General features: G+C 36.3%; 1 protein-coding gene across 1 annotated transcript in view; it reads left to right on the plus strand.

The window, feature by feature from the left end:
* LRP1B (LDL receptor related protein 1B) overlaps window positions 1-27,852 on the plus strand; it is a 1,442,028-nt gene that overhangs the window by 316,772 nt on the left and 1,097,404 nt on the right. The window contains exon 3 of the mRNA XM_060151186.1: window positions 27,471-27,608. Coding sequence (XP_060007169.1) covers window positions 27,471-27,608 — 138 coding nt within the window. The remainder of the gene's footprint in view (window positions 1-27,470; window positions 27,609-27,852) is intronic.

A 27,852-nucleotide genomic window follows, 5' to 3' on the forward strand; every position in this document is an offset into this window, starting at 1 on the left:
CCGATTCATTTTCCAAAGCAGGCTTAATTAATATGAGGCCTCTGGGGAATCATCTACAACAAATATGAGTTTGCTAGCAAGCAGAAAGTATTTATCAAACAATATCTTTCCTTTATACCAGTCATCAGGAGTATTATTAATTTATTAGTTACTATTTAGGACTGGCAGAAATCCAATAGCCTAAATTGTTTCCAAGGTGGCTTTTGGAGCTAATGCCTGAGGAAAAATATAAAATTCTAATCTATTTCCATGTATACAACAAGTAAAGTACTTAGTGTTAGGATATGCCTGAATACCTAAATATATTGAGCAACACTATATTTTGTTTATTAGATATCTCTCTTTTCAGAACTTTCAACAGTGGCAAAGTTTGCCTTAAGCATTCTCTCTCTTTTGCTCCTTACATCCTTGGAGACACCCAGTTCTCCGACTCTGTTACTTGGAGGAAGAAAATCAAATGAAAGAACTCATTCATACTGTGTTAAGAGTGAGCCTCAAAATGTTACATTTTAGAAGAGGTTGGAGGGGGGATCTCACTTTATAAGTATGGGAGGGAGTTAGGGGAAGAGAGAGCGTTTCCCTGGCACGATGCAAATCATACACATAGGAAGAGGCTATAATTATGAATATAGCTAGTATTCTACTGTGTGTTGTTGCTGCATTCTATGTACAGGTAGAATTTTCATACATAATTGCAATATTGTTATTTTAACTACCATAATATACCACATTCTGCCATTACTAGTTGAATTTCATGTTTTCTGTGTCACCAGATGTTGAAAGTAAGTTGACCCTCAGAAGTAGCTACAGAAAACTTTATCAGTAGTTAAGGAGAACTTTACCAGTTTTCAGACTAGAGAAAAGATATATACGGGGTGTGTGTGTGTGTGTGTGTGTGTGTGTGTGTGTGTGTGTGTGTGTGTGTGTGTGTGTGTGTGTGTATTCATCATAAAGCGAACTATTTTTTCGTCTTTGAGATAAAAGCTATAACTGCTCTTCTTCTGTTCATATGCCTTTAAAGATTTAGGTTCAAGGGAATCATGGCTGGCATCAGTCCATTTTCACACTACAACCCATAAGGTGCAGAATGGCCTTAAAGATTTAAAAATTGTCTTTCAAATTAAGTTGAACATAATTATAAGCATGATGACTTTGTAATTTCACTATCCTATTTATCCTTTTTTATGATAATGCTAGTAAAATATTTTCTCATAGGCTGATTTTTTTCTTAATAGTGAGACTTCAGATATCTGTCTAAATTCCAATGAGAAATAACATTTTCTTTCTTTTGTTTAAATCAAGTAATTTTTGAGGTCTCAAGATGCTGAAGTATTTTGATGAAAAAAATTAGAGGTTGAGATAGAAATATTCATATGAAAACAAATACCTAAAACTTGGGGGATTCCCCCCTTTTAGCTCAAGGTGACCAGGATATTAGAATATCAGCCTTGTCATGTCAAATGCAAATAAACTGCTTGTCTTCCCGTTGGGGAGAATCTATAACTATTGTCTTGCCCTTAGTTTCCATTACTTTAGAAGGACGCTGGTTCCTATGGAATATCTTAAAAAATCCTGAAATTAATATTTTATTCTGTGAAGTTATGGCATATTATGAAATATTTTGAAATGAATTTTCCAACTCGACAGATTTGCAATTTGACTAGTATAATTAAATACTATATTTTCTTGAGATATTTAGATATTAGTAAAAGTGTTCCACATCTGTCACTACACTTGATCCACACAGGTTCGGCTGTGAAGTTAGACTGGTGCCTGTCTCTGCCCCCACTTTGCCAACATTTAACAGATGGTAGAATGAGAATATGTTGTTCAGATAACTTTCTTAGAGTCATGCAGTTGGGGAATGTCAGAGCCAAGCCTCAACATCTGACTCCAGGTTTGCAGCTATTTCTATAAGACCATAAGCGAGAGAATATATAAATTTCAGGGACAGCCAAAATTTCCCCAAATTGTAACTTTGTATGTCACTCTATACAATGCATATTTCTTTTAGATCTTTGTCATGATTGCATCACAGATGCATCCCATGCGCTTGCTAATTTCAGGACATAGATTTACTTGTGTGGAAGAGCTTGCCACTAATTTCAAGGCTTATTTTGCAGAAAATGTTTTCAAGTTACCAGGACTACAACTTCAACAACAACAGAAAGTTGTAAGTTCTCTCCTCTAATTTAATTTGCATGGGTCATTAACTTCAAAGTCTAAAATGACTCAGTTATGCTGTAGCACTTTAAGTATGAGCCAAAATCAATGGCAAGTGCTTGATTGGAAACTGGAAGCTATTTACGGGCCATTGCATTTTTTCCCCATGTAGTATATTATGATTTCTCCTCTCATCCGCTCAGAATTCATGAAAGGATTATGTTATTGAATTTTAATTCTCTAGATTTTTATATAATGGGACTCATGGAATCGCTTTATAATATTCATATTATTGAATTATACTGTATCCACCTATTTTCTACCTTGAATTTATCAGCACATTATAAATAAAAATAAAATATTTGAAACATAAAATTAATGAGCTTCCTACAATTCGTCAAAGAAAATGAAATTTTCTCAAATGAGAAAGGAATATTTTTTTATTGAAAAAGAAAGAGAATAAAACACATTGCTGTCACTATTGGCCATAGTCATAAAAATCCATGTTATGCTTAGGAGATTTAATAAGAAACATGTTTTTGTTGTTGTTTGAAAATGGGAATCTGTTTTAGAATGAATGATTAAGTTATTTTACATAAGTACTTCATCTGTAGCAAAAGGAAATAAAATAGCAGAGAGAAGGGCAATGTAAAAACCAAAGAATATATGAAGGAACTGCAGTGATCATTTTTGTTCATCTCAAAACGAATAGAGAAATTACCTCTAGACCACCCTTAATATTGAGAACCCCCTCTGATTGAGTTTGTCTAGAAACAGTAAATTTCTTCCCCATGAGACTACCTATGCCTTTGTTATATAGATCTCGTTGTTCACAAATCTTATGTGGATCAAAAACTGAAATTTTGGAGGAACCACTGGCCTAAGCTCCCTTCCACTGTGAATCCTTCATAGACCAATAATCTTCATTCAATAATAATTCTCATGACAATTTTTCTCAATTTTTAAACCATTGACTTAAAAACATAATTCCCTGACTCTACTCATTTTATTTCCCTTCTATGGAATGAAAAGTATTTGTTGATACATTTTTTAATATGGTACTTAGTACGCTAAAGGTGTTCTGAAGAAAGGGGTAGCTTTATCTTTCTTAGTAATAAAAAAAAAATCACAGAACGGACTTGAGGACACAGGGTGGGATGGCGAAGCTGGGATGAAGAGAGAGAGTAGCACTGACATATATACACTACCAAATGTGAAACAGATAGCTAGTGGGAAGCTGCTGCATAGCACAGGGAGATCAGCTCGGTGCTCTGTGACCACCTAGAGGGGTGGGATAGGGAGGGTGGGAGGGAGGGAGATGCAAGAGGGAGGGGATATGGGGATATATGTATGCATATGGCTGATTCACTTTGCTGTACAGCAGAAACTAACACAACATTGTAAAGCAATTATGTGCCAATAAACATAAAAAAATCAAAATCATATATAAAAATTTACACCTATTAAGGAAGCCTAATGCTGAGTGCTAAAACAAATCTTATATGTATCATTTTTAAATTCCAAATTGCAACTTTACATTGTTCCTTGTTAATTTTTCTTTTCTGGCCAATCATTACAGTTTAAAAATAACTTACTTAAATATCCAAAGTATTAGCTGTATTCCCAAGCCTCATTCATTTTGGGAATTTAAAAGATGTGACACATGAGTCCTCATTTAAACTATTGATTACCATGACATCTTGCGTGGAGTCCAACCCAGACCTTTCTCCACAGTGATATTAAGAACCTTCCATCTGCGACAACATGGATAGAACTTGAGGGCATTTTTGCCAAGTGAAATAAGTCAGACAAAGCAAGGACAGATACTGTGTGATCTCATATGTGGAAACTGAAAAAAATATAAACTCATAGGAACAGAGAACAGACTGGTAGTTCCCAGAGGCAGGGGTTGGGGGGCAGGAGAAATTGGGTGAAAATGGTCAGAAGGTACAAATTGGAATTGGGATAAGTATTAAGGGAAGGAAGAGGTTCTACTCTGGAAATACAGTCTCATAGGCAGCAGATCACTGTGGGTAATTGTGGAACCCTGAGGCCAAACTGCCTGAGTTTGAATCCTGATTCCACAAAATAATAGCTGTGACTCTGGACAAGATATTTAACTTCTAGGTCTTTGTTTCCTGACCCATAAAATGGGAATTAGAAGTGTGCCCCGTAAGATTGATCAGAAGGCTGAGTCCAGCTAATTCCGAAGGGCTCTGGAACACTGCCTGATATATGGGAAGCATTCAACAAATGTTAGTTATGTCATTGTCAAGGGAAAGCATTTCTTGTCAATTATACAATATATTCTATTTTTTAGTTTCTCAGACCAGAGTAGAGATATGAAACCATGAAAGGAGACACTGATGAAAGTGAAATTTGTGACCACTTTGCTCAGGGCCTGGGGAAATAGAGCCCAGATGGAACAGACTGGGTGTTGGTATTTGCCTATCTAAGCCACTGCCAACTTTTGTAGAAGCCATAACTGAATTTTAGGGATATTTACAACAAAAAAGACATGCAGTAGAGTTTCTACTCAAAGGCAGACAACATGCAGAGAATGTCATGGCCGACATTAACTACATACCTGTGGGAACTGGTTAGCTCAGGAGTGGTTTGGAGAGGTAGATTCCATGGCGCTTTCCCTGGAGTGACTGGAAAGATATCACCTTTATGCAGTTGCTCTGAGTGCCAGCCAGGAAGCAGCCCTTTTGCAGGGTGGAGCCTGAGGTTTAGAGACAAGATTTGGACTCATTTTGAGAGACTGAATCTTTGGTAAAAATTTATTTTCCCTGCAGTTTCACTGATGCCATAATACATAGTGAAGGATATAAAGGGATACCATTGTGAAAGTTATTTTACCAGGTAGGAAACTTGCAAGAGGATTTATATTTCAAAATGACAGTGACCTAAAACTCACATCAAAAAATGTCTTAAAGAAAAAGGGTCCAGAATTGTAGCCTATGGAACCATATTACTCAGAATCTCACCCCAAAAAATGACAGACTTTAAACATCTGGGGCTTTTATTCCTCAGTTCAGTAGAACTTTGTACACAAAACAAGTTGTCAGCGTGCTACAGATAAAGACATTAATTCAGAGTAACAAAGTCTCCCTATTTAAAAAAGAATTGCATTTTAGTTCACCATTCCTTTTCAGCAATTTAAGGCATTTAATGGCTGTGTTTTATTAGGGTCATAAATTATATATGTTTTGGGCACTTTATAGTATCTTAGCTTCAAATACTAATGTTACACAGGTATGTTGGGTTCTGAGATACTCAACTTTTCCTTTTAAGTTGTACAACCAAAAATTTCAAGCATTCAGAGATCGACTGTGGAAAAGTCACCATACTTAATAGTAATATAATCCTTGAGTAATTTTATATTTTGTTATACTGCTGTAGTAGGTTAGTTTCCACTTTTAGAAACATTTCTTAAAGATTCAAAACGAATTTACCTCCTAAATATTAATTTTGAGTTTATTTTCATTGAAGTTGAAATTTAATTTAAATATTTTAAAGGTAGAAAACTTGTAGTTATGCATTGCCAACTTTTAGAAAGCCTCAACAGTTACCAACTTTTTCTTTCTTCAGTGGCTGATAGTTTGCTGTTTGTTCAGTAGATTTGCACTAGAGCTCAGGCCTGGCAGACCCTTGCTGGGTTCTTTAAGCATTTTCATAGCAGTTCATTCTTAGGGAAAAGTAAAGAGAATTTGGTCAAACAGGAATCACCCTGCAGTGCTTATTCTTCTGTCATCTCCTTTTTCCTGGACCCTTGTCTCTGTCCTCACCTCACACTAATTTGGGAGTATGAGGAAAAACCCTACTCGTTCTTACTCTATCTTAAATACTGTGCTATTCTACCTCAATTGTGGTCGTTAATCAACTTCATCAGATAATACCATAATGAGAACATAGGTGTAACCAAAAGGAAATGCTGTAGTAAAAGATTTGTATATTTTCTCAAACTCATATATATATGGTTTTGCTTTAGCAGAATATTATTTTCTATTTCACCAAATTATCGTTTGTGTGTGTGTGTGCAAGTCTGAAAAGGCCTATCTTTGATGAGGTTTCAATCAGATCCCATGTAGTAAAGGTATTGAACTAACAAATGTATTGTTTAGAATAAGCAATTTAGAGAAAAAGTATTAAACTTAAAAATGGAAAAAAACAGTGCTTTTGGAAAATTTTCATTTGCATGTACCTATTCAAGCTTCTATAGAAAAGAGCAATTTCAAAAGCCATGTTATAAATTTAGGGTCATATAAAAACTGGATCAGTTCTGTTACCCAGTGCCTGATTTTCCATTGCTCACATTTCTGTTGAGCTTTGTTTTTCCTTTTCCTTTCTGTTTCAAGTCCCATTGACCATTTTTATGTTCATTACCATGGGTATGAAGGTCAGAAAGGGCAGATGAAAAGAAAATGAATCAATGGTTTTCTTTGCAAATATATATGACAAAAAAAGATTTAGTGGAGGTGAGACTCAGTTAAAACTTGCTACAACAATATTTACTGTAGGGCAGAATTCACTGTAAAAGTTGACCACCTTTTGAGTCCTTCAAAGCTCCAGTAATCAAGACTATGGTACTGGCACAAAAACAGAAATATAGATCAATGGACAGGATAGAAAGCCCAGAGATAAACCCATGCACATATGGGCACCTAATTTATGACAAAGGAGGCAAGAACATACAATGGAGAAAAGACAGCCTCTTCAATAAGTGGTGCTGGGAAAACTGGACAGCTACATGTAAAAGAATGAAATTAGAGCACTCCCTAGCACCATACACAAAAATAAACTCCAAATGGATTAAAGATTTAAATGTAAGACCAGACACTATAATAAACTCTTAGAGGAAAGCATAGGAAAAACACTCTTTGACATAAACCACAGCAAGATCTTTTTAGACCCACCTCCTAGAGTAACGGAAATAAAAACAAAAATAAACAAATGGGACTTAATGAAACTTCAAAGCTTTTGCACAGCAAAGGAAACCATAAACAAGACAAAAAGACAACTCTCAGAATGGGGAAAATGTTTGCAAATGAAACAACAGACAAAGGATGAATCTGCAAAATATACAAACAGCTCATGGAGCTCAATATCAAAAAACAAACAATCTAGTTAAAAAATGGGTGGAAGACCTAAATAGACATTTCACCAAGGAAGATATACAGATGGCCGAGAAGCACATGAAAAGCTGCTCAACATCACTAATTATTAGAGAAATGCAAATCAAATCTACAATGAGATATCACCTCACGCTGGTCAGAATGGCCATTATCAAACAATCTAGAAACAATAAATGCTGGAAAGGGTGTTGTGAAAAGGGAACCCTTCTGCGCTGTTGGTGGGAATGTAAATTGATACAGTCACTATGGCGAACAGTATGGAGGTTCCTTAAAAACTAAAAATAGATTTACCATATGACCCAGCAATCCCACTACTGGGCATACACCCTGAGAAAACCATAATTCAAAAAGAGACATGTACTAAAATGTTCATTGCAGCACTATTTACAATAGCCAACTCATGGAAGCAACCAAATGTCCATGGACAGATGAATGGATAAAGAAGATGTGGCACATATACACAGTGGAATATTACTCAGCCATCAAAAGAAACAAAATTGAGTTATTTGTAGTGAGGCGGTTGGACCTAGAGTCTGTCATACAGAGTGAAGTAAGTCAGAAAGAGAAAAACAAATACATTATGCTAACACATATATATGGAATCTAAAAAAAAAATACTGATGAACCTACTTGCAGGGCAGGAATAAAGAGGTAGACCTCGAAAATGGACTTGAGGACATGGGGTGAGAGGAGGAAGCTGGGGCGAAGTGGGAGTAGCATCGACATATATACACTACTGAATGTAAAATAGTTGGCTGGTGGGGAGTGCATTTAATTTATATCTTTTTTATAATCCTCAACATGGAGAATCAGAAAATTCCTTTTGTTCTTGCCGTTTTGTTCTTTCTTTCTGAGCCAAGAAAATTTTCAAGAGGGTATTGCAATTTTATAAATTGTTAGAATTTTCCATAAATGTAAGGAATTCCTCTCTAGTATCCAAATAACAGACCTCACTAGTTAATGTTTTCAGACCATTCAGATATCATTTAGTGGGTTAGTTTCATTAACATTACAAATAGTCCCTGATTTGTGATGGTTCAACTTATGGTTTTTCAAACTTACGGTGATGGGAAAGCAATACACACTTCAGTAGAAACCATACTTTGAATGTTGATCTTTTCCTGGGCTAGCAATAAGAGGTACATCCTCTCTTGGGATGCTGGGCAGTGGCAGCAAGATGCAGCTCCCAGACAGCCACGTGATAATGAGGGTAAACAACTGATGCACTTACAACCAGATAACCATTCTGTTTTTCACTTTCAGTACAGTATTCAGTAAATGACATAAAATAGTCAGTGTTTTATTATAAAATAAGCTTTTGTAAGATGATTTTGCCCAACTGTAGGCAAATATAAGTATTCTGAGCACCTTTAAGGTAGGCTAGGCTAAGCTTTGATGTTTGGTAGGTTAAATGCATTTTTGACTTAATGATCTTTTCAACTTAAGATGAGTTTATTGGGATGCAACCTCATTACGAGGAAGATCTGTATTAGTAATGTTGTGATTAGGTATGTTAGTTTGTGTGTGTTTCAAATTCAATCTCATCGTTTCCTGTATTCTCTTTTCACTCGGCATAAAACTCCACATCCAGGATACACTTGTTTTTATAAAATTTGGAGACAAGGCTATTGCCAGTAGATGATTCCCAAGAGGAAAGAGAAACTTCTTTTGCTGATTGACTAGTCACCAAATACTGTTTATTTAGCAGTTGTTTAATTGTTCACATAAGTTGGAGACATTTGGCTCCGTTTAAAAACAGGAGAGCCAAGGTGCTCTTTAATGAACGGAAGCAGTTATATATGAGTACTCTCAAAGGCTCTACAGTGATTCCATACAGGGTTTCCCAGGGGGGATCTGCCTGAGGGTTTAGTGTTGGCACACTGAACTCAAACTCAAGCCTGGCTAAGACTCTATGTTTTTAAATATTCAGTTGAATCCTAAATGGTCTTCATTCTTCCTTTTAGGGATTTATATTGCTTCAGAGATACAGACTTGCACTTTGTCAGTTCTAGCATGAAGGCGATGTGGATATGATGGGTAGAAGATTGGGAGTATGGGTGGCAGATGTTAAGAGGTAAACTCTGTGGCTGAAAAACAGGCAGATAACTTTGCCATATGGTATTTTAACCTGTGATATTGGCATTCTTCCTGTGGGGCTTCATCCTGCCAAGCTAACCAGGCACTGAAGCTGAGGGGCAGAAATAGCTGGGCTTTACCAGAAAGAGGTAGCAGTTGACATGTGGCCAGTCTGTTTGATCTAGAGGATGCCCCCACCAAAGCAGAAATAAGTACATGGTGAAAGCCTGATCAGATGGTTCAAAGGGGGGCTTGGGGGCTATGGTTTAGAACATTGATCTTTAGGCGGCTTGAGCTTTGCCTTAGCAATGCATACGATCGAAAACCTCTTTGTATTTAATGAGCACAACCTAGAGTCATAGTGAATAAGGATTCTGTCATCAAGGCCAAGCATATGGGAACCATGTTTATAGTTAGAATTTACTGGAAATAGATAATACGAATTCCTCTAAGCACAATGGAAGTTTAGCTGGTATGCATGGCACAACAGTACTGGTTGATAAAATACTGAAATACTTGTATTCTGATTCTAAACTGCTGCTACCCAGTCCTTCCTGGGACTCCCTCAAATAGCCCCATGCTCCTTCAGACCAAAGTGGGCAAAGAAATCAGCTTTCCTAGCACAACTCAATTACTTGCCTGTCACCCAGCCTGTCCTTCCTCCAATTTGCCTTGCCCATCACTATCTCTCTCTCCCTAGTCAAACAGGCCTGAACATCTGGAGTTGGTGGTGGTCCCGCAGCAAGAGATCATGGGTCATCCACAGCTGGCCAGGATTCCCCTCAAGTTACCCCCTTACGGCTACTAGTAGAAGCCGTAGCCTGTATAGTGTATTTCACTTGTTGTTAAATATTCAGGCATCACCCCTGACTGTAAGAGCTGCTTAAGTATCGACGTGGCATGGCTTCACAGCCTTATAACATGATTTTCTTCCCTTTTCTTCAAGATCCTTAATCAGAAAGAGAAAGAAACAGACAGAGATGCATAATTAGGTGTCATACCTTGTTTGTTTCTTGGTTACATGTGATTGAGATTGTTCCAAAATATAGTAGTAAAGAAACCGGTTTTAGGAGATATGAGACCTGAATTGAAATAATAGCATTACAGCTCTGTGACCTTGAAGAAGGTACTTAGCCTCTGTGATCTTCAATCTCCTCATCTATATACCAGCAATTATAATATCTAACTCATAATGTTCTTGTAAGGATTTAATAAGATAATGGACATTATGTGCTTACCTCTGTGCTTACAGAGCCTGGAACACAGGAAGTACTCAGTAAACAGCGGTTATCCTATTAATATAAGGCTACTTTTACAGAACGCAGTAAAGAAGTTTGTTTTCATTAAAAGTGAATCCTAAAATCATTTTCTGAATTAGCACCATTTTAAATGGCATAAATATTAAATTTTGAAGATTATATTTCATCAATAGTATTTCACTTTTGGTCTGAAATACACAATGTATACACTCTACCAATGATTCATCACTGTTTAAGAATGTCTGTATCATCCTATGGCTTTTAAACTGGACTATTTAACATTCTGTCTTCCTCTCAAGTATAAATTGGCCTATGTAAAAATCACCATGTCTTTGCAGCATGGTTCTAGTGCAACTAGAACGATTAACTACATGTGCTCTAACCAGTCCCTCTCACTGTAAAACCATTTGTATGCTAACCAGGTCCCTCAAACAATTGTTTGTTTTCACACACAGCGAAGAATTTCTTTTCAAAATGTGATGGAGTTACTCAAGGCATATATTTATTCCTCTTCTCTCTTCTCCATTTTTTCTCTTAATCCATTCTTTCTAAGCAAGTATCAGGGTTTGTTTTTTTTTTTTCCCAAATGGAATAATGAACGAATAACTCCTATCAAATAACTTTTATTTTAATAAACTTACCAGTGGAATCAGGAAAGATCTTGCTACTTGTTCACATATATCACAGTCATTCTAGGTTGTCTGATCAAGGGTCATGGAGCAAACTTCTCTTTAAATCAGAAAGATAGTATTTAAGTCAGTATGTATAATTTAATGTTGTCTTGAGGGAGCCCTGTAAAATAAAAAAGGCTTGTTCTCCAGTTTTTGTGGAGCTGTCTTCGTGTTATTCAAATTATAGTGAAGAGTTAATTGGATGAAAAATGATGCTTGCCATCAAAAAGATCCTCAAAATAGTTCTTAATCTGAAAAGATGAAAGTACAGAGACATTGTATTTACTAGTTTTCCCTTCTTATATATCTACTTACCAAATATCAGCTTTGTTACTTACTGTTTTGGAGGGGAAATTAAATAATGTCTTTTGAGGGTCTTGGTAATGATTTATAGTTTTAGACTTCCTTTGTTAGCATTTGGGCAACATACCACCGAAATCTTTTCTTCCATTATCACCTGACATTAACCTGCCTTTGGTTTTTAGGCTTTAACTGGGGACCTGCATCTAACCTTTCATTATCTTAGCCTGTAGAGGAAGAGTGTCTTCCTTTACAAATTTCTAAGAAAAAGCAAACAAGCAATCCCTCTTAAGAATGACAGTGGAGATGCCTCTGTGTGCATAGATTTTGGCTCAGAAGCAATCCCTAACACATGTGTGGAATGAAAGATTGAAGGGCTCTCAACTGTCGGTCCTGACATGTGGATGAGCCAGTTGGCTGCCCCGCTTATTATCCCTTTATTATAGTAAGACTCCCTTTCCTCTGGAGGATGTGTGGAACTATCTGATTTTGGCATTTTTTTGTTTGTTTAGTTTTGGTTTTTGGTAGGCATCAGTCTTTTAACATGCTTTCTGCCAGGGAGTCATACATGCTTCAGGTTGTGTAGACTTTCCACACTGCCCTGAAATTCAGAACTGCAATCAGGAGCTGTCACCTGGCTACAATAGGTAAAGTAATCCCGGAGAACAGGAAGAAAAAAGCATTGGCCTTAAAGGTGAAACACTAATCTTCTATATTTCAGAAAAAAGATACTCCCAAATGGAACATTTCATCTTCTGCTTCCTTAATTATCTTCAGACTGGGTAAATCTTTTATTCACAGAAGTTTTAAGGTATGACTGGAACGTGTTTTACTTCTTGAGGACTCAGTAGAATATCCGTAAATTGTTGATAGAAAGGCATCTTCTTTCTGGTTTGTTGGTTAAATACATATTCATTCATTTAAAAAGTGTTGAGAGCCAACTACAAATCAATACAGTTGCTACCAAAAAATGTGATGTATCAATCAATGAACTGTCCCTTTCTCTCCAACAAAAGTACCTTTGTCATTTTAACAGAGGGCCTACAATTCTAATCTTTGGAATTAATCTATCGTTATTTCTGTAAGAACCTTGTTTAAATGTAAATACATTACCTGTAAGAGATAGCACCTAGTATGTAAAGTTGCCTAGCAGAGAGCAGGGCTCTAAGAGATTAAAAAAGCATATACATCTGTTTTAACTGAGTTGTAGGGAAGGGAAAACAAATTTCTAGACCTTTTGACAAAGAGAGAATGGGGTGATCCAGAAATGAAAGAACATGTGAAGAATAGATACATGGGAAGGAATAAAGGAGCATTTAAAATACCTAAATGACAATAATTTTTTAATCCCCCAAGCTGAGTTTCCTCCATTAGCACTGGGTTTGATAAATGGCAATGCTGCAATGACACTCACTCATAAAACAGTGATTTCATTTATTTTATCTATTTGCCTTTAAGTGGAAAGTCATAAAGCAAGACAGTTTGTTGGCTTGATAAAGTTCCTATTTCTAAAGCTGTAATGAATGACAACAATGCTTTGGTTATGTCCATACAATATTTTTAATTTGCCAATTTTGACTGTGTTCTGAATGTGCACAGTTATAGTGCAGGAGAATGTTATGACTTAACCTATATTTGTTGGATTCAGATGTAGACAGTCAAACTGATAAAAATTATTTGATATATTCTAAAGTTAGCAATACACACACACACACAGAGAAATGTAGAACTCTCTATTTTAACATAATAGTACTTCCAGCTATGATTCAGAAAGTTTTTAGTAAGAGTCTTAACTAACCACCCATTTATTCATACTCATGACAGCAGACAAAATGGCATCTTTAGTTGTAGCAGAATTGCTTTAATATCACAGTCTTCCTTAGGTGACCAGGCATGCTTTTCATATATTAACTGCATAAATAAAGCGCTGTATGTTAGATGTAAGGAATTATCCTATACTGAGATTTCTGAAGACTAAGGACTAAAGAAAAAGTATTTTTCAACCTTAGAACAAGTTAGCAAAGCAGTAAAATCTCTTCCCCCAGGGCCTTTAAAAATAGGACAGATGTCAGAGATAGCTTAGGGGTAGTACAGCTGGACAAAATCAATCACCTTTACATCTCTTCCAGTTCTTGAATCTTCACAGCATCCATTTGAAATATGTAAACAAGTCATTACTGGAGCCTATTTTACAAAGTAATTGTTTAATTTGAGTGAGTTACTGTTAGAGAGAGTGCACATGTATCTTTTGAGGTTCTTCTATTTCTGTATCCTCGATTTTAATCATATAGATTGCTTTAACAAATTATATCAATGAATAGTATTTTATTTAGAAGTTGAAACTCATAAATCCAATTTTAATTTTCTTTAAAAATACTATAAATAGTATTTCTTTGAATACTAAGTATTAGAATACTAGTATTCTTTGAATATATAAATTTCTTTTCATTCTTTCCACTTAAATTAAAATATCAGTCTGTCAGGTGAAGCAGCTCATATGCAAAAGAAAATTATCCCTGAAAACAAGAATAGTATCTTATGAAATGAACATAGTTCTAGGAAAGTTGTATTACAACTGTAAAGGCATTATGCAATCCGATGTTATGTTTAATATTAAACAGATACAGGATATTAATTATATTTACATTGTGTACCAATTTTCCCAAACAACATGGAGTAAATAACGTGGTTTACATGCTTTACAGTCTTCACAAGCATCCCATATTGCTGTTAGCTATTTTGATTTCTCAGCTGTGAGAATTATAATAAGTGTTATAATGTACTATTTCCATACACTTAATTGCATAAGAGTTACCTTTTCTCCTTAAAAGGTGATTGTCTATAATATTTCCAGGAAAATGGATCTAATTGTATATAAAAGCATTCTTTAAAAAAATTATTTTTCTTTTTAATAGAGATAGAAAAGATAGAAAAGTTTTTTGCAGTCATGTTAATGGTGCTCCACAAATCTTTTTTATTTTTTTTATTTTTTTTATTTTTCGGTACGCGGGCCTCTCACTGCTGTGGCCTCTCCCGTTGCGGAGCACAGGCTCCGGACGCGCAGGCTCAGCGGCCATGGCTCACAGGCCCAGCCGCTCCGGGGCACGAACCCGCGTTCCCTGCATCGGCAGGCGGACTCTGAACCACTGTGCCACCAGGGAAGCCCCACAAATCTTAATATGTTGCTTAGTTATAAAGAAACGAAAATGTTTTTAAAATGATTCTAGGAAAGTTAATTTTTTAAAGATTTTAACAAATTTGTTCCCAGTTTTATTGAGATATAATTGATGTCCAGCACTGTATAAGTTTAAGGTGTACAGCATAATGATTTGATTTACATACAGCATGAAATGAGTATCACAGTGTACGAGGGTTCTCTCTTTTCCATATCCTTACCAACACTTGCTATTAGTTGTCATTTTGACTCTGGTCATTCTGACACGTGTGAGATGGCATCTTATTTTGGTTTTGATTTGAATTTCCCTGATGATTAGTGAAGTTGAGCATCTTTTCATGTGCCTGTTGGCCATCAGTATGCCCTCCTTGGAAAAAATGTCTATTCAGAACCTCTGCCCGTTTCCAACCAGGTTTTTTTTTCCTGCACTTGAGTTGCATGCGTGCATTGTATATTTTGGATATTAACTCCTTATTGGAGATACCTTTTGCAAATATCTTCTCCCATTCAGTAGGTGTCCTATTTGTTTTGTTGATAGTTTCCTTCACTGTGTAAAAGGTTTTAGGTTGATGTAGTCCATTTGTTTATTTTTTGGGTGTTTTTTGCCCTTGCCTGAGGAGACATATTCCAAAAGATATTGCTAAGGCTGATGTGAAAGAGCTTAGGTTTTCTTTAAGAAATTTTATGGTTTCAGATCTTACATTTAAGTCTTTGATTTATTTTGAAGTTATTTGTGTGCAAGGTGTGAGAGAGTAGTCCAGTTTGATTCTTCTGCATGTAGTTGCCCAGTTTTCCCAGCACTATTTATCATAAAGGCTGTCTTTACCCCATTATATATTTTTGCTTCCTTTGTCATATATTGATTGCTCACATAGGTGTGTGTCCATTTCTGGGCTCTCTACTTTGTTCCACTGATCTATATCTGTTTTTGTGCCAGTACCATACTGTTTTGATTACTGTAGCTTTTTAGTGTAGTTTGAAAGTGCTAATATTTAAAGCAGTTGTCACAAATTCTTAGAAATGATAGGATCTTCAACTTAAGAAATAGAAAATCTCCATAGGATTCAGTATTCAAAAGACAAATATTGTAAGAGAGCGTATAATCCTTATATTCCTCAGTGTTTTTTTTCAATCAGTACTATAGTTTACTGGAACTCGAGTCTCAAATAATTCTTCAGATTATGATCAAATCTCAACATTCTAGGTGGATAGACAGGTATAATCAAACAAAATCCCAAACTGAATAATTTTAATTTTTTGAATTTTGAAGGTATTTAATGCTTTCTTTCTGATAACTTTAGGTACCAAATTTTTTACTTGATTTTATATCAATTAGTAATCAATGTTTTTTATTCCTACATTCTGCTTTATATTTTAAAGTGGAAGGAAATATATACATATATATTTTTTGCATATTTTTTGCATAAAGGCCTTATAGAGATATTTGTACTGTTAAAAACATTAAAATTTGAAATAAACAATATCTCTGTGGGTTCGTAGAACAAATTGGGATCAATGACACCTACAAATAAACCAAAAGAAACCTCCAAAGAGCAACAAAAACAAAACAACAAATAAAAAATTTGTATGCTTCCCAAACTATGATTTCGTTTGATCCTTATGACAATCATGTGATGTTAAGTACTTTACTCAAGTTTAGACAGCTAATACATGGCAGATAAAAACTCTGATTCAAGGTTTTGATCTCTAAGCCTCAGAACGCTTCTACTATTACCTGTTATTTTTCACAAAGAAAACTTGATGAAGAGGCCAGAGCTTGAAGGTGAAAAAGAGCTGGCTGGGTGAAAAAGAAAGAGAAGGTTTACTTTTCAGATGATGATATTGCATACCAAAAAATCCATAGGTGGGAAAAAATGTGTGTTTTAGGGAGGTGAATGATAACAATGAATAAAGTAGAGTATTAAGTACTGAAAATACTTGTATACAATACCAATTGCAATTAATTGTAAATAATGCTAGTAAGTTTCAACTAGACAATGATATTAGGCCAAGGAGTTTTGATTTCTTGTGGCCAGCAACTGAGAACAGTTATGATTTTGAGACTGGTCATTGGGTGAAAGCTGTATTTGTAAAACCAATTCTGAGAATTCATTGATGATTAAAAAAAGGTAACTTCCAGCGTATCAAAGAATGTTCAATTGCTACAACTTCATTCACCAACTGTGTATTGAACACTGTTTATTCTGTGTCAGGCAGTATACTAGATGTTTGTTTCCCAGTCAGAGAGAGAGGGAAGTTTATAAAAGAGCATGTGTGAAATGCACCTAAGTGTGTTCATGGAATAGTATAAATAACAACAGCAATAATGTGACAAGAGTTTAAGAAGCATGAAAAATAATGGTGGAAATTGTGTCTAAGAGAAAGGAATTCTGACCAGCTTTTGAAGGACCTTGTATGCCTTTGGCTTCACTGTTAGTGGTACCACTAAGACCTTGGGGAGAAGCTCAGCAGAGTTGGAAGTGCAGTGGCTGGAGTAAGAAGGGACTGGGAATACAGCAGGTGCAGTCTACATTTTGAAGAAGTTTAACAGTTAAGAAAAGTAGGAAAGAAGGGATACTATGTCCAGAAATGTTCAATCAGAAAAAGTGACTTTGTTCTTGAGTGTAGGTTTAAAAAAATTGAATGAGATTTCAGGGAGGAGTCAGACCTATTGGAAAGATAGACATGGGAAATACAACCAAGCAGCAAATCTTGATGGGACAAAACCCCCAAAGTGGGATGTGACAGAGTGTAGGGTGAGGAGGTTAACTTCGGTGGGGGAGGATTGATACTGGTCCTGCTAAGATATGATGATGTTGTGACAAGTTCAGATATTTGACTATATCTGCCATTACAGAAGAAAAATCTCCACTCCTTCACACAATGCACTATCTCGATTATCTTTAGTCAGAAAGGACATTTGATGAGATTTATGTCTTCCACTATCACTTTAACTGAACAGAGTTATGTTTAAAAATAATTTGAACATTCAAGAACATACAGATGAATCATGCTATCCTTGCATTATCCTGGAAGGCTTATTTGTAAAATGAGGTTCATTAAAAAATGAAGATATTTCAGTTAATTGGGTAAGGCTTATAGAAAATTTAAAAACATGGATACTATTCTCCTGTGTTTATATATTTTAAATCCTCCTCATGATAGAGTTCTTCTCTCTTGTAATTAATTACTATATTTTAAATTCTGCTACCTTGCTCAGGTCACCTAAAATTAGATTTGAGGGACTGGAAATGTTTTCTAAATGTGCATTACTGACAACTGAAGTGATATTCTCACCAGGACTAACATACTTGTTAAAATTTTAAGAGTCTTTGTACTATTTTAAAATTGCTCATGTGCTAATCTGTTATCACAGTGCCTCTCTCAGGTCCCCCCAAGTCCTCATGATTTAGCAACTAAAGGGATAATTCTGGGTATATCAGAGAGCCTCCAACCCTGTTCCTTGCTATGTCCCAATAATGATGGCTGGTTGTGAAATGCTCTGAGTGCCTGAAAGTCTTCAAGAGGTGAATCATTTAATGCAACATTGACATATTCTGAGGAATTCATGCAGCCTCCATTATCCTGTGCCTCTTCTTGTCACATGTAAATAGGTAGAAATAGTGATCAGGGTGAGTTTTCTCTCTGTTACCAGGGTGGACTAAAGGAGCCTCATGGGTTATACACACCATTACTTCAGAAATGTTCATTGGGAATCAAGGATGGATTATTGCCCAAAGAAATAGTACACTGTTTACCCATATTGCCTGGTTTCAGTTGAGAATTTGAATTGAGGTAAGCGTTGCCATTTCTCAGACTGCCCCATCTCTATCTCCATTTTCAAGAAAGACAACAACATTTTGGTTTTAGCAGTTTTCCAACTGAAGTATATCAGCATTGGTCAAAGAGGTTAAAGGTATTGATTTCCTCAATTTTGAGGTTAATTCCCAAGGCCTGGGGCAACCGCTACACTTATTCTACAGATAATTTCTGCTATTTACTTCAGTGTAACTTTCAAATTTTCATTGTCTTAATATGTTTTGGTATGAAAATTTGGGAAGAACTGGTTAAGGTACAATCCATTAAGCCATCACCCAGCTGTCTTACCACTTACCCAGCAGTGAGGGAAACCAAGACAAGAGTATATCAAGGGGAGTAGGGGGAAACAATAGTAGCTAGTCTGTGAAGAAACCAATTGACTCTTTCATTCTTCTAAACAAATTTCTCTTTTGTCCCTACATGTTACCAGTAGAAAGAATCTAATGGTTCTGTATATTGCCTCTGAGAAACCCAAACATTTTTTCCTGTTTTCTCAAAATTTATAAGTAGCTGAGCCTTTTTCCTTAACACCAGATGTACATTTTCACTCCTTCTGTCATGTTCATCATTTACCTGACAGTCTTAAAAATGAAAACTCATACTTGTATTTGAGCCAACACAAGTATCACTTTTTAAAAAAAATCTTGCTTTTTTAGAACTACTGATGCATTTTTGGTTTCTAACTAAAAATTTTTATAATCTCCTGGGTTTATGAATTTTTTTGACAAAACGAATACCCTTGTATAGCAGTAATTGTATAAATATACATGAAAAGATACAAGGAAACCTATATTAGTGGTAACACTTCAGCTAGTAAAGCTACATCATAAAAATTTGTTGACATCCCCAAACAAATGGTTGAACAAATACTTAATTTTGCACATCCTAGAAGATGTTAGATTGGCCTTTTCATTATTCTTATAATTTTGCCTCAACTAAGTAGAGTAAAACATATATTTTTTGAGGTTGTTTTTTTCTTTAGGGGCTTGCAACAGAAAAGAACGTTATAAGATGTAACTCACCTTCTCAAAACATTCTTAACTATGATAACAGCAATCACTTATTTAGCACTTGCCAAGAAAAATGCTAAGAGTTTTTGATATAATTCTTATAACAACCTGGTAAAACACAGAGAAAGTAGAAAACTTACCCAAGTTACTCAGTTTATAATTGTTGGGACCAGAAACTGGACTCAAGAATCTTGTTCCAGATTTTCCACTAGAAGAATCTCCACTACGCTGCATTTATTTACATGACTAACACATGTTGAATTCCTACTCTGAGCCTACATCTCTCAGTGCTTTGCCATGAATAACTTTTGACCCTCACAACAACCCAACTGGTAGACTCAATTGATATTTCCATTTGCAGCTGAGAAAACTAATGCTAAATTGATTAAATTAACGTCCCATAGGTATTGACAAAACTGTGATTATTCTAAGTGTGTCTTGACTGAAAAATCTGGGCAATTGCAATAATCAGTGTCAGATTAATACATGACTGTAGCCTTATTATGTGACTGTACTTTGGATTTGGGAGAGGTGGGCAAGATTACAGATCATTATGAGAGAAATTGGAGAGTACCTATAAAACAAGTATAAATAGGAATTTTAGATGTTTGATAAAGACTTGGAATTGGTGAACGTCAAGAAAAGTCTTGGTGTTCCAAGTTAAATGTATCTTTAAAAACACAAGGGGTAATTATGAAAAGTGCAATTACCACCACTAGGTAAACTAAATGAGTCCTCCCTGTTCATCATCACCTCCCCACTCTTTAGCCAATTCTGTTGCATAAGAGTTGCTCAGTAAAGACTTTTTTTAAACAAGCGAATCCACATATAAATAAGTATAAAACTAGCTGTTCTTCATATTCCTAAAGAACAGATTAAAAATATAAAATACCTTTAAGGCGGACACAACTTCATTTAAATTCCACTAAAACCCTTTGGTTCATGTTACCTGATACAATTCTAAAAAGAGTCATGGTGGCCCTGAACCAAGATGGTGGAGTAGAAGGATGTGCTCTCACTCCCTTACGAGAACACCAGAATCACAACTAACTGCTGAACGATCATCGACAGGAAGAAACTGGAACTCATCAAAAAAGATACCCCACATCCAAACACAAAGGAGAAACCACAATGAGATGGCAGGAGGGGCACAATTACAATAAAATCAAATCACATAACTGCTGGGTGGGTGACTCACAAACTGGAGAACAATTATACCACAGAAGTCCACCCACTGGAGTGAAGGTTCGGAGCCCCATGTCAGGCTTCCGAACCTGGGGGTCTGGCAACGGGGGGAGGAATTCCTAGAGAATCAGACTTTGAAGCCTAGTGGGATTTGATAGCAGGACTTCGACAGGACTGGGGGAAACAGAGACTCCACTCTTGGAGGGCATACAAAAAGTAGTGTGTCTGTCGGGACCCAGGGAAAGGAGCAGTGACCCCATAGGAGACTGAACCAGACCTACCTGCTAGTGTTGGAGGGTCTCCTGCAGAGGCAGGGGGTGCCTGTGTCTCACCATGAGGACAAGGACACTGGCAGCAGAAGTTCTGGGAAGTACTCCCTGGCGTGAGCCTTCCCAGACTCTGCAATTAGCCCCACCAAAGAGCCTGCATAGGCTCCAGTGTTGGGTCGCCTCAGGCCAAACACCCAACAGGGAGGGAACCCAGCCCCACCCATCAGCTGTCAAGCTGATTAAAGTTTTACTGACCTCGGCCTACCAGAGCAACACACAGCTCTACCCGCTACCAGTCCCTCCCATCAGGAAATTTGCACAAGCCTCTTAGATAGCCTTATCCACCAGAGGGCAGACAGCAGAAGCAAGAAGAACTACAGTCCTGCAGCCTGTGGGAAAAAAACGACATTCACAGAAAGATAGACAAGATGAAAAAGCAGAGGGCTATGTACCAGATGAAGGAACAAGATAAAACCCCAGAAAAACAACTAAATGAAGTGGAGATAGGCAACCTTCCAGAAGAAGAATTCAGAATAATGATAGTGAAGATGATCCAGGATTCGGAAAAAGAATGGAGGCAAAGATCAAGAAGATGCAAGAAATGTTTAACAAAGACCTAGAAGAATTAAAGAACAAACAGAGATGAACAATACAATAACTGAAAAGAAAACTACACTAGAAGGAATCAATACCAGAATAACTGAGGCAGAAGAACGAATAAGTGACCTGGAATACAGAATGGTGGAATTCACTGCTGCGGAACAGAATAAATAAAAAAGAATGAAAAGAAATGAAGACAGCCTAAGAGACCTCTGGGACAACATTAAATGCAACAACATTCGCATTAGAGGGGTCGCAGAAGGAGAAGAGAGAGAGAAAGGACCCGAGAAAATATTTGAAGAGATTATAGTCAAAAACATCCCTAATATGGGAAAGGAAATGGCCACCGAAGTCCAGGAAGCGCAGAGAGTCCCATATAGGATAAACCCAAGGAGAAACACGCCAAGACACATAGTAATCAATTTGGCAAAAATTAAACACAAAGAAAAATTATTGAAAGCAGCAGGGGAAAAAATGACAAATAACACACAAGGGAACTCCCATAAGGTTAACAGCTGATTTCTCAGCAGAAACTCTACAAGCCAGAAGGGAGTGGCTTGATATACTTAAAGTGATGAAAGAGAAGAACATACAACCAAGATTACTCTACCCAGCAAGCATCTCATTCAGATTCGATGGAGAAATCAAAAGCTTTACAGACAAGCAAAAGCTAAGAGAATTCAGCACCACCAAACCAGCTCTACAATGAATGCTAAAGAAACTTCTCTAAGTGGGAAACACGAGAAGAAAAGGACCTACCAAAACAAAGCCAAAACAATTAAGAAAATGGTAATAGGAACATACATATCAATAATTACCTTAAATGTAAATGGATTAAATGCTCCAACCAAAAGACACAGGTTTGCTAAATGGATACAAGACCAATATATATGCTGTCTACAAGAGACCCACTTCAGACCTAGGAACACATTCAGACTGAAAGTGAGGGGATGGGAAAAGATATTCCGTGCAAGTGGAAATCAAAAGAGAGCTGGAGTAGCACTACTCATATCAGATAAAATAGACTTTAAGATAAAGAATGTTACAAGAGACAAGGAAGGACACTACATAATGATCAAGGGATCAATCCAAGAAGAAGGTACAACAATTATATATGCACCCAACATAGGAGCACCTCAATACATAAGGTAACTGCTAACAGCTATAAAAGAGGAAATCAACAGTAACACAATAACAGTGGGGGACTTTAACAGCTCACTTACACCAATGGACAGATCATCCAAAGTGAAAAGAAATAAGGAAACAGAAGCTTTAAATGACACAATAGACCAGATAGATTTAATTGATATTTATAGGACATTCCATCCAAAAACAGCAGATTACACTTTCTTCTCAAGTGTGCATGGAACATTCTCCAGGATAGATCACATCTTGGGTCACAAATCAAGCTTCAGTAAATTTAAGAAAATTGGTCATATCAAGCATCTTTTCTGACCACAATGCTATGAGATTAGAAATGACTTACAGGGAAAAAATGTAAAAAATACAAACACATGGAGGCTAAACAGTATGTTACTAAATAACCAAGAGATCACTGAAGAAGTCAAAGAGGAAATCAAAAAATACCTAGAGACAAATGACAATGAAAACACAATGATCCAAAACCTGTGGGATGCAGCAACAGGAGTTCTAAGAGGGAAGTTTATAGCTATACAAGCCTTCCTCAGGAAACGAGAAAAGTCTCAAATAAACAATCTAACTTACACCTAAATCTAACTTACACCTCAAATAAACAATCTAACTTACACCTAAACTTAACCAGAGAAAGAAGAACACACAAAACCCAAAGTTAGCAGAAGGAAAGAAATCATAAAGATCAGAGCAGAAATAAATGAAATAGAAACAAAGAAAAGAATAGCGAAGATCAATAAAACTAAAAGCTGGTTCTTTCAGAAGATAAACAAAATTGATAAACCATTAGCCAGACTGATGAAGACAAAGAGGGAAAGGGCTCAAGTCAATAATATTAGAAATGAAAAAGGAGAAGTTACAACAGACATGGCAGAAATACAAAGCATCCTAAGAGACTACTACAAGCAACTCTATGCCAATAAAATGGACAACCTGGAAGAAATGGAAAAATTCTTAGAAAGGTATAACCTTCCAAGACTGAACCAGGAAGAAACAGAAAATATGAACAGACCAATCACAAGTAATGAAATTGAAACTCTGATTAAATATCTTCCAACAAACAAAAGTCCAGGACCAGATGGCTTCACAGGTGAATTCTATCAAACCTTTAGAGAAAAGCTAACACCCATCCTTCTCAAACTCTTCCAAAAAATTGCAGAGGAAGGAACACTCCCAAACTCATTCTAGGAGGCCACCATCACCCTGATACCAAAACCAGACAAAGATAGTACAAAAAAAGAAAATTACAGACCAATATCTCTGATGAATATGGATGCAAAAATCCTCAACAAAATACTAGCAAACAGAATCCAACAACACATTAAAAGGATCAGACACTATGAGCAAGTGGAATTTATCCCAGTGATGCAAGGATTCTTCAATATATGCAAATCAATCAATGTGATACACCATATTAACAAATGGAAGAATAAAAACCATATGGTCATCCCAATAGATGCAGAAAAAGCTTTTGACAAAATTCAACACCCATTTATGATAAAAACTCTCCAGAAAGTGGGCATAGAGGGAACCTACCTCGACATAATAAAGGCCATATACGACAGACTCACAGCAAACATTATCTCAATGGTGAAAAACTGAAAACATTTCCTCTAAGATCAGAAACAAGACAAGGATGTCCACTTACAGCACTATTATTCAACATAGTTTTGGAAGTCCTAGCCACGACAGTCAGAGAAGAAAAAGAAATAAAAGTAATACAAATTGGAAAACAAGAAGTAAAACTGTCACTGTTTGCAGATGACATGATTACTATACATAGAGAATTGTAAAGATGCCACCAGAAAATTAGTAGAGCTAATCAATGAATTTGGTAAAGTTGCAGGGTACAAAATTAATGCACAGAAATCTTTTGCATTCCTATATACTAATGATGAAAATTCTGAAAGAGAAATTAAGGAAACACTCCCATTTACCATTGCAACAAAAAGGGTAAAATACCTAGGAATAAACCTACCGAGGGAGACAAAAGACCTGTATGCAGAAAATTGTAAGACACTGATGAAAGAAATTAAAGATGATACCAACAGATGGAGAGATATACCATGTTCTTGGATTGGAAGAATCAGTATTATGAAAAGGCTATACTACCGAAAGTAATTTACAGATTGAATGCAATCCCTATCAAATTACCAATGGCAATTTTTACAGAACTAGAAGAAAATATCTTAAAAATTGTATGGAGACACAAAAGACCCCGGACACCCAAAGCAGTCTTGAGGGAAAATAGCGGAGCTGGAAGAATCAGACTCCCTGACTTCAGACTATACTACAGAGCTACAAGACAATACAGTATGGGCACAAAAACAGAAATATAGATCAGTGGAGCAGGATAGAAAGCCCAGAGATAAACCCACTCACCTATGGTTAACTAATCTATGACAGAGGAGGCAAGGATATACAATGGAGAAAAGGCAGTCTCTTCAATAAGTGATGCTGGGAAAACTGTACAGCTACATGTAAAAGAATGAAATTAGAACCCTCCCTAACACCATACAGAAAAATAAACTCAAAATGGATTAGAGACGTGAATGTAAGCCTGGACACTATAAAACTCTTAGAGGAAAACATAGGAAGAACACTCTTTGACATAAATCACGGCAAGATCTTTTTTGATACACCTCCTAGAGTAATGGAAACAAAAACAAAAATGAACAAATGGGACCTAATGAAACTTCAAAGATTTTGCACAACAAAAGAAACCATAAACAAGACAAAAAGACAACCCTGAGAATGGGAGAAAATATTTGCAAACGTATAAATGGACAAAGGATTAATCTCCAAAATATATAAACAGCTTGTGCAACTCAATATTAAAAAAACAAACAACCCAATCCCAAAATGGGCAGAAGACCTAAATAGACATTTCTCCAAAGAAGACATACAGATGGCCAAGAAGCACACAAAAAGCTGCTCAACATCACTAATTATTAGAGAAATGCAAATCAAAAGTACAATGAGGTGTCACCTCACAGCAGTTAGAATGGGCATCATCAGAAAATCTACAAACAACAAATGCTGGAGAGGGTGTGGAGAAAAGGGAACCCTCTTGCACTGTTGGTGGGAATGTAAATTGTTACAGCCACTGTGAAGAACAGTGTGGAGTTTCCTTAAAAAACTAAAAATAGAATTACCATATGATCCAGCAATCCCAGTATTGGGCATATACCCAGAGAAAACCATAATTCAAAAAGACACATGCACCCCAATGTTCATTGCAGCACTGTTTACAATAGCCAGGTCATGGAAGCAACCTAAATGCCCATCGCCAGATGAATGGATACAGAAGATGTGGTACATATATACAATGGAATATTACTCAGCCATAAAAAGGGACAAAATTGGTCTTTTGTTGAGACATGGATGGATCTAGAGACCGTCATACAGAGTGAAGTAAGTCAGGAAGAGAAAAACAAGTATCATATATTAACGCATATATGTGGAACCTAGAAAAATGTTACAGGTGAACTGGTTTGCAGGGCAGAAATTGAGACACAGATGCAGAGAACAAATGTATGGACACCAGAGGGGGAAAGCGGCGGGGTGTGGTGGTGGTGGTGTGATGAATTGGGCTATTGGGATTGACATGTATACACTGATGTGTATAAAATGGATGACTAATAAGGACCTGCTGTATAAAAAAATAAATAATATAAAATTCAAAAATTCAAAAAAAAATGTTTTCAGTGTATAGGTTTTCAAAGTAGCTATGCATCAGAGCAAAAGCACAGTATCCATTCATCTAATAGTATTTTGCATTATAAGAATACAAGGGAAAAGATCTTCCCGAACCCTAGTTGATCGTCTCTAGAGGAGTGTCTGTACAGATTATCTGGCCTCCTTATTCAGGAAGCACAAAGAACCTTTCTGTATGTATTTGCGTAGTATGGATGGATTTGTTTGTTTAAAATGGTCAGGCTGTACAATGAGTTCTAGTGCTAACCCCCAGTTCCTGTTCACTGTAGAACTGCTGATGACTCATTTGGGGTCTCTGTGCACTCAGACATAACATAGGATAATTCCAGCTGTATTTTGGTCACATTATTTAGCTTTGATATCTCAAGTTTCCAAATCTGTAAAATGGGAACAGAGATAGTACCAGTTCAAAAGGCTGTTAGGAAGATTAAATGAGTTAATACATGTAAAGCACTTAGTGCCTAACACTTGATGTGTACTCATCAATTAAAAAATAAAATAAAATAAAATAAATAAAAAGAGCCATGCCAAGAAGTTGCCATTTTTCATATTTCACAGTTGCAGGACTTGAAACTTACAGGGTTTAAGCACCTTGTCCACTTATCTAAGGATAAGAAATAGAACAATGACTCAAACCAACCCTTAGATTTTCAATCCATGCCTCTTTAAGGGTCGAAAGAATACTTGTGTTTTAAATGCATTATTTGAAAAACATACATATTATTTTATTTCCTATGCAGCCTTTAAAAATTAGGTATTTTGTATTACATAGGCCAATTTTGATGTCTCTGAGAATCAGAGCTGCCCTCCGGTAGTATTGCCTATCATTTTATTTTGTGAATTCACGCTAGCAATTTCTCGTGCTTAACAGTTTTAGTGATAAAAAAAAAAAAAAAAAAAAACTAAATCACTGTGTTCCTTTTTGCATTTTTCCAGGTCCTGTGGAGGTAGAAATCAAGTGCCCCTTGAATCACATTGCTTGCCTTGGTGCCAACAGATGTGTCCATTTATCCCAGCTCTGCAACGGCGTCCTGGACTGCTCAGATGGGTATGATGAAGGAGTTCATTGCCGTGGTGAGTCCATTTGTGGAAAAATACAACTGAAATATTGAATTTTTCATAGTTTTCATGAAAGTTCAAAGACAACCTATAACCTGTCTTTTCTTTCAACCACAACCTTATCAGTTATTGAGAAAGCATGAGTTTTATTGCCAGAGACACTCAATATGCATTTCAAAGCTGTGACTATTGTGCTTTATTGAAAAATGCTGTTAGAAAAAAAAAAAACCCACACATTTAGACTTTGAAGTTGGGCTCT

Source organism: Lagenorhynchus albirostris, chromosome 6 (assembly GCF_949774975.1).
Source record: "Lagenorhynchus albirostris chromosome 6, mLagAlb1.1, whole genome shotgun sequence".
Lineage (NCBI taxonomy): Eukaryota > Metazoa > Chordata > Mammalia > Artiodactyla > Delphinidae > Lagenorhynchus > Lagenorhynchus albirostris.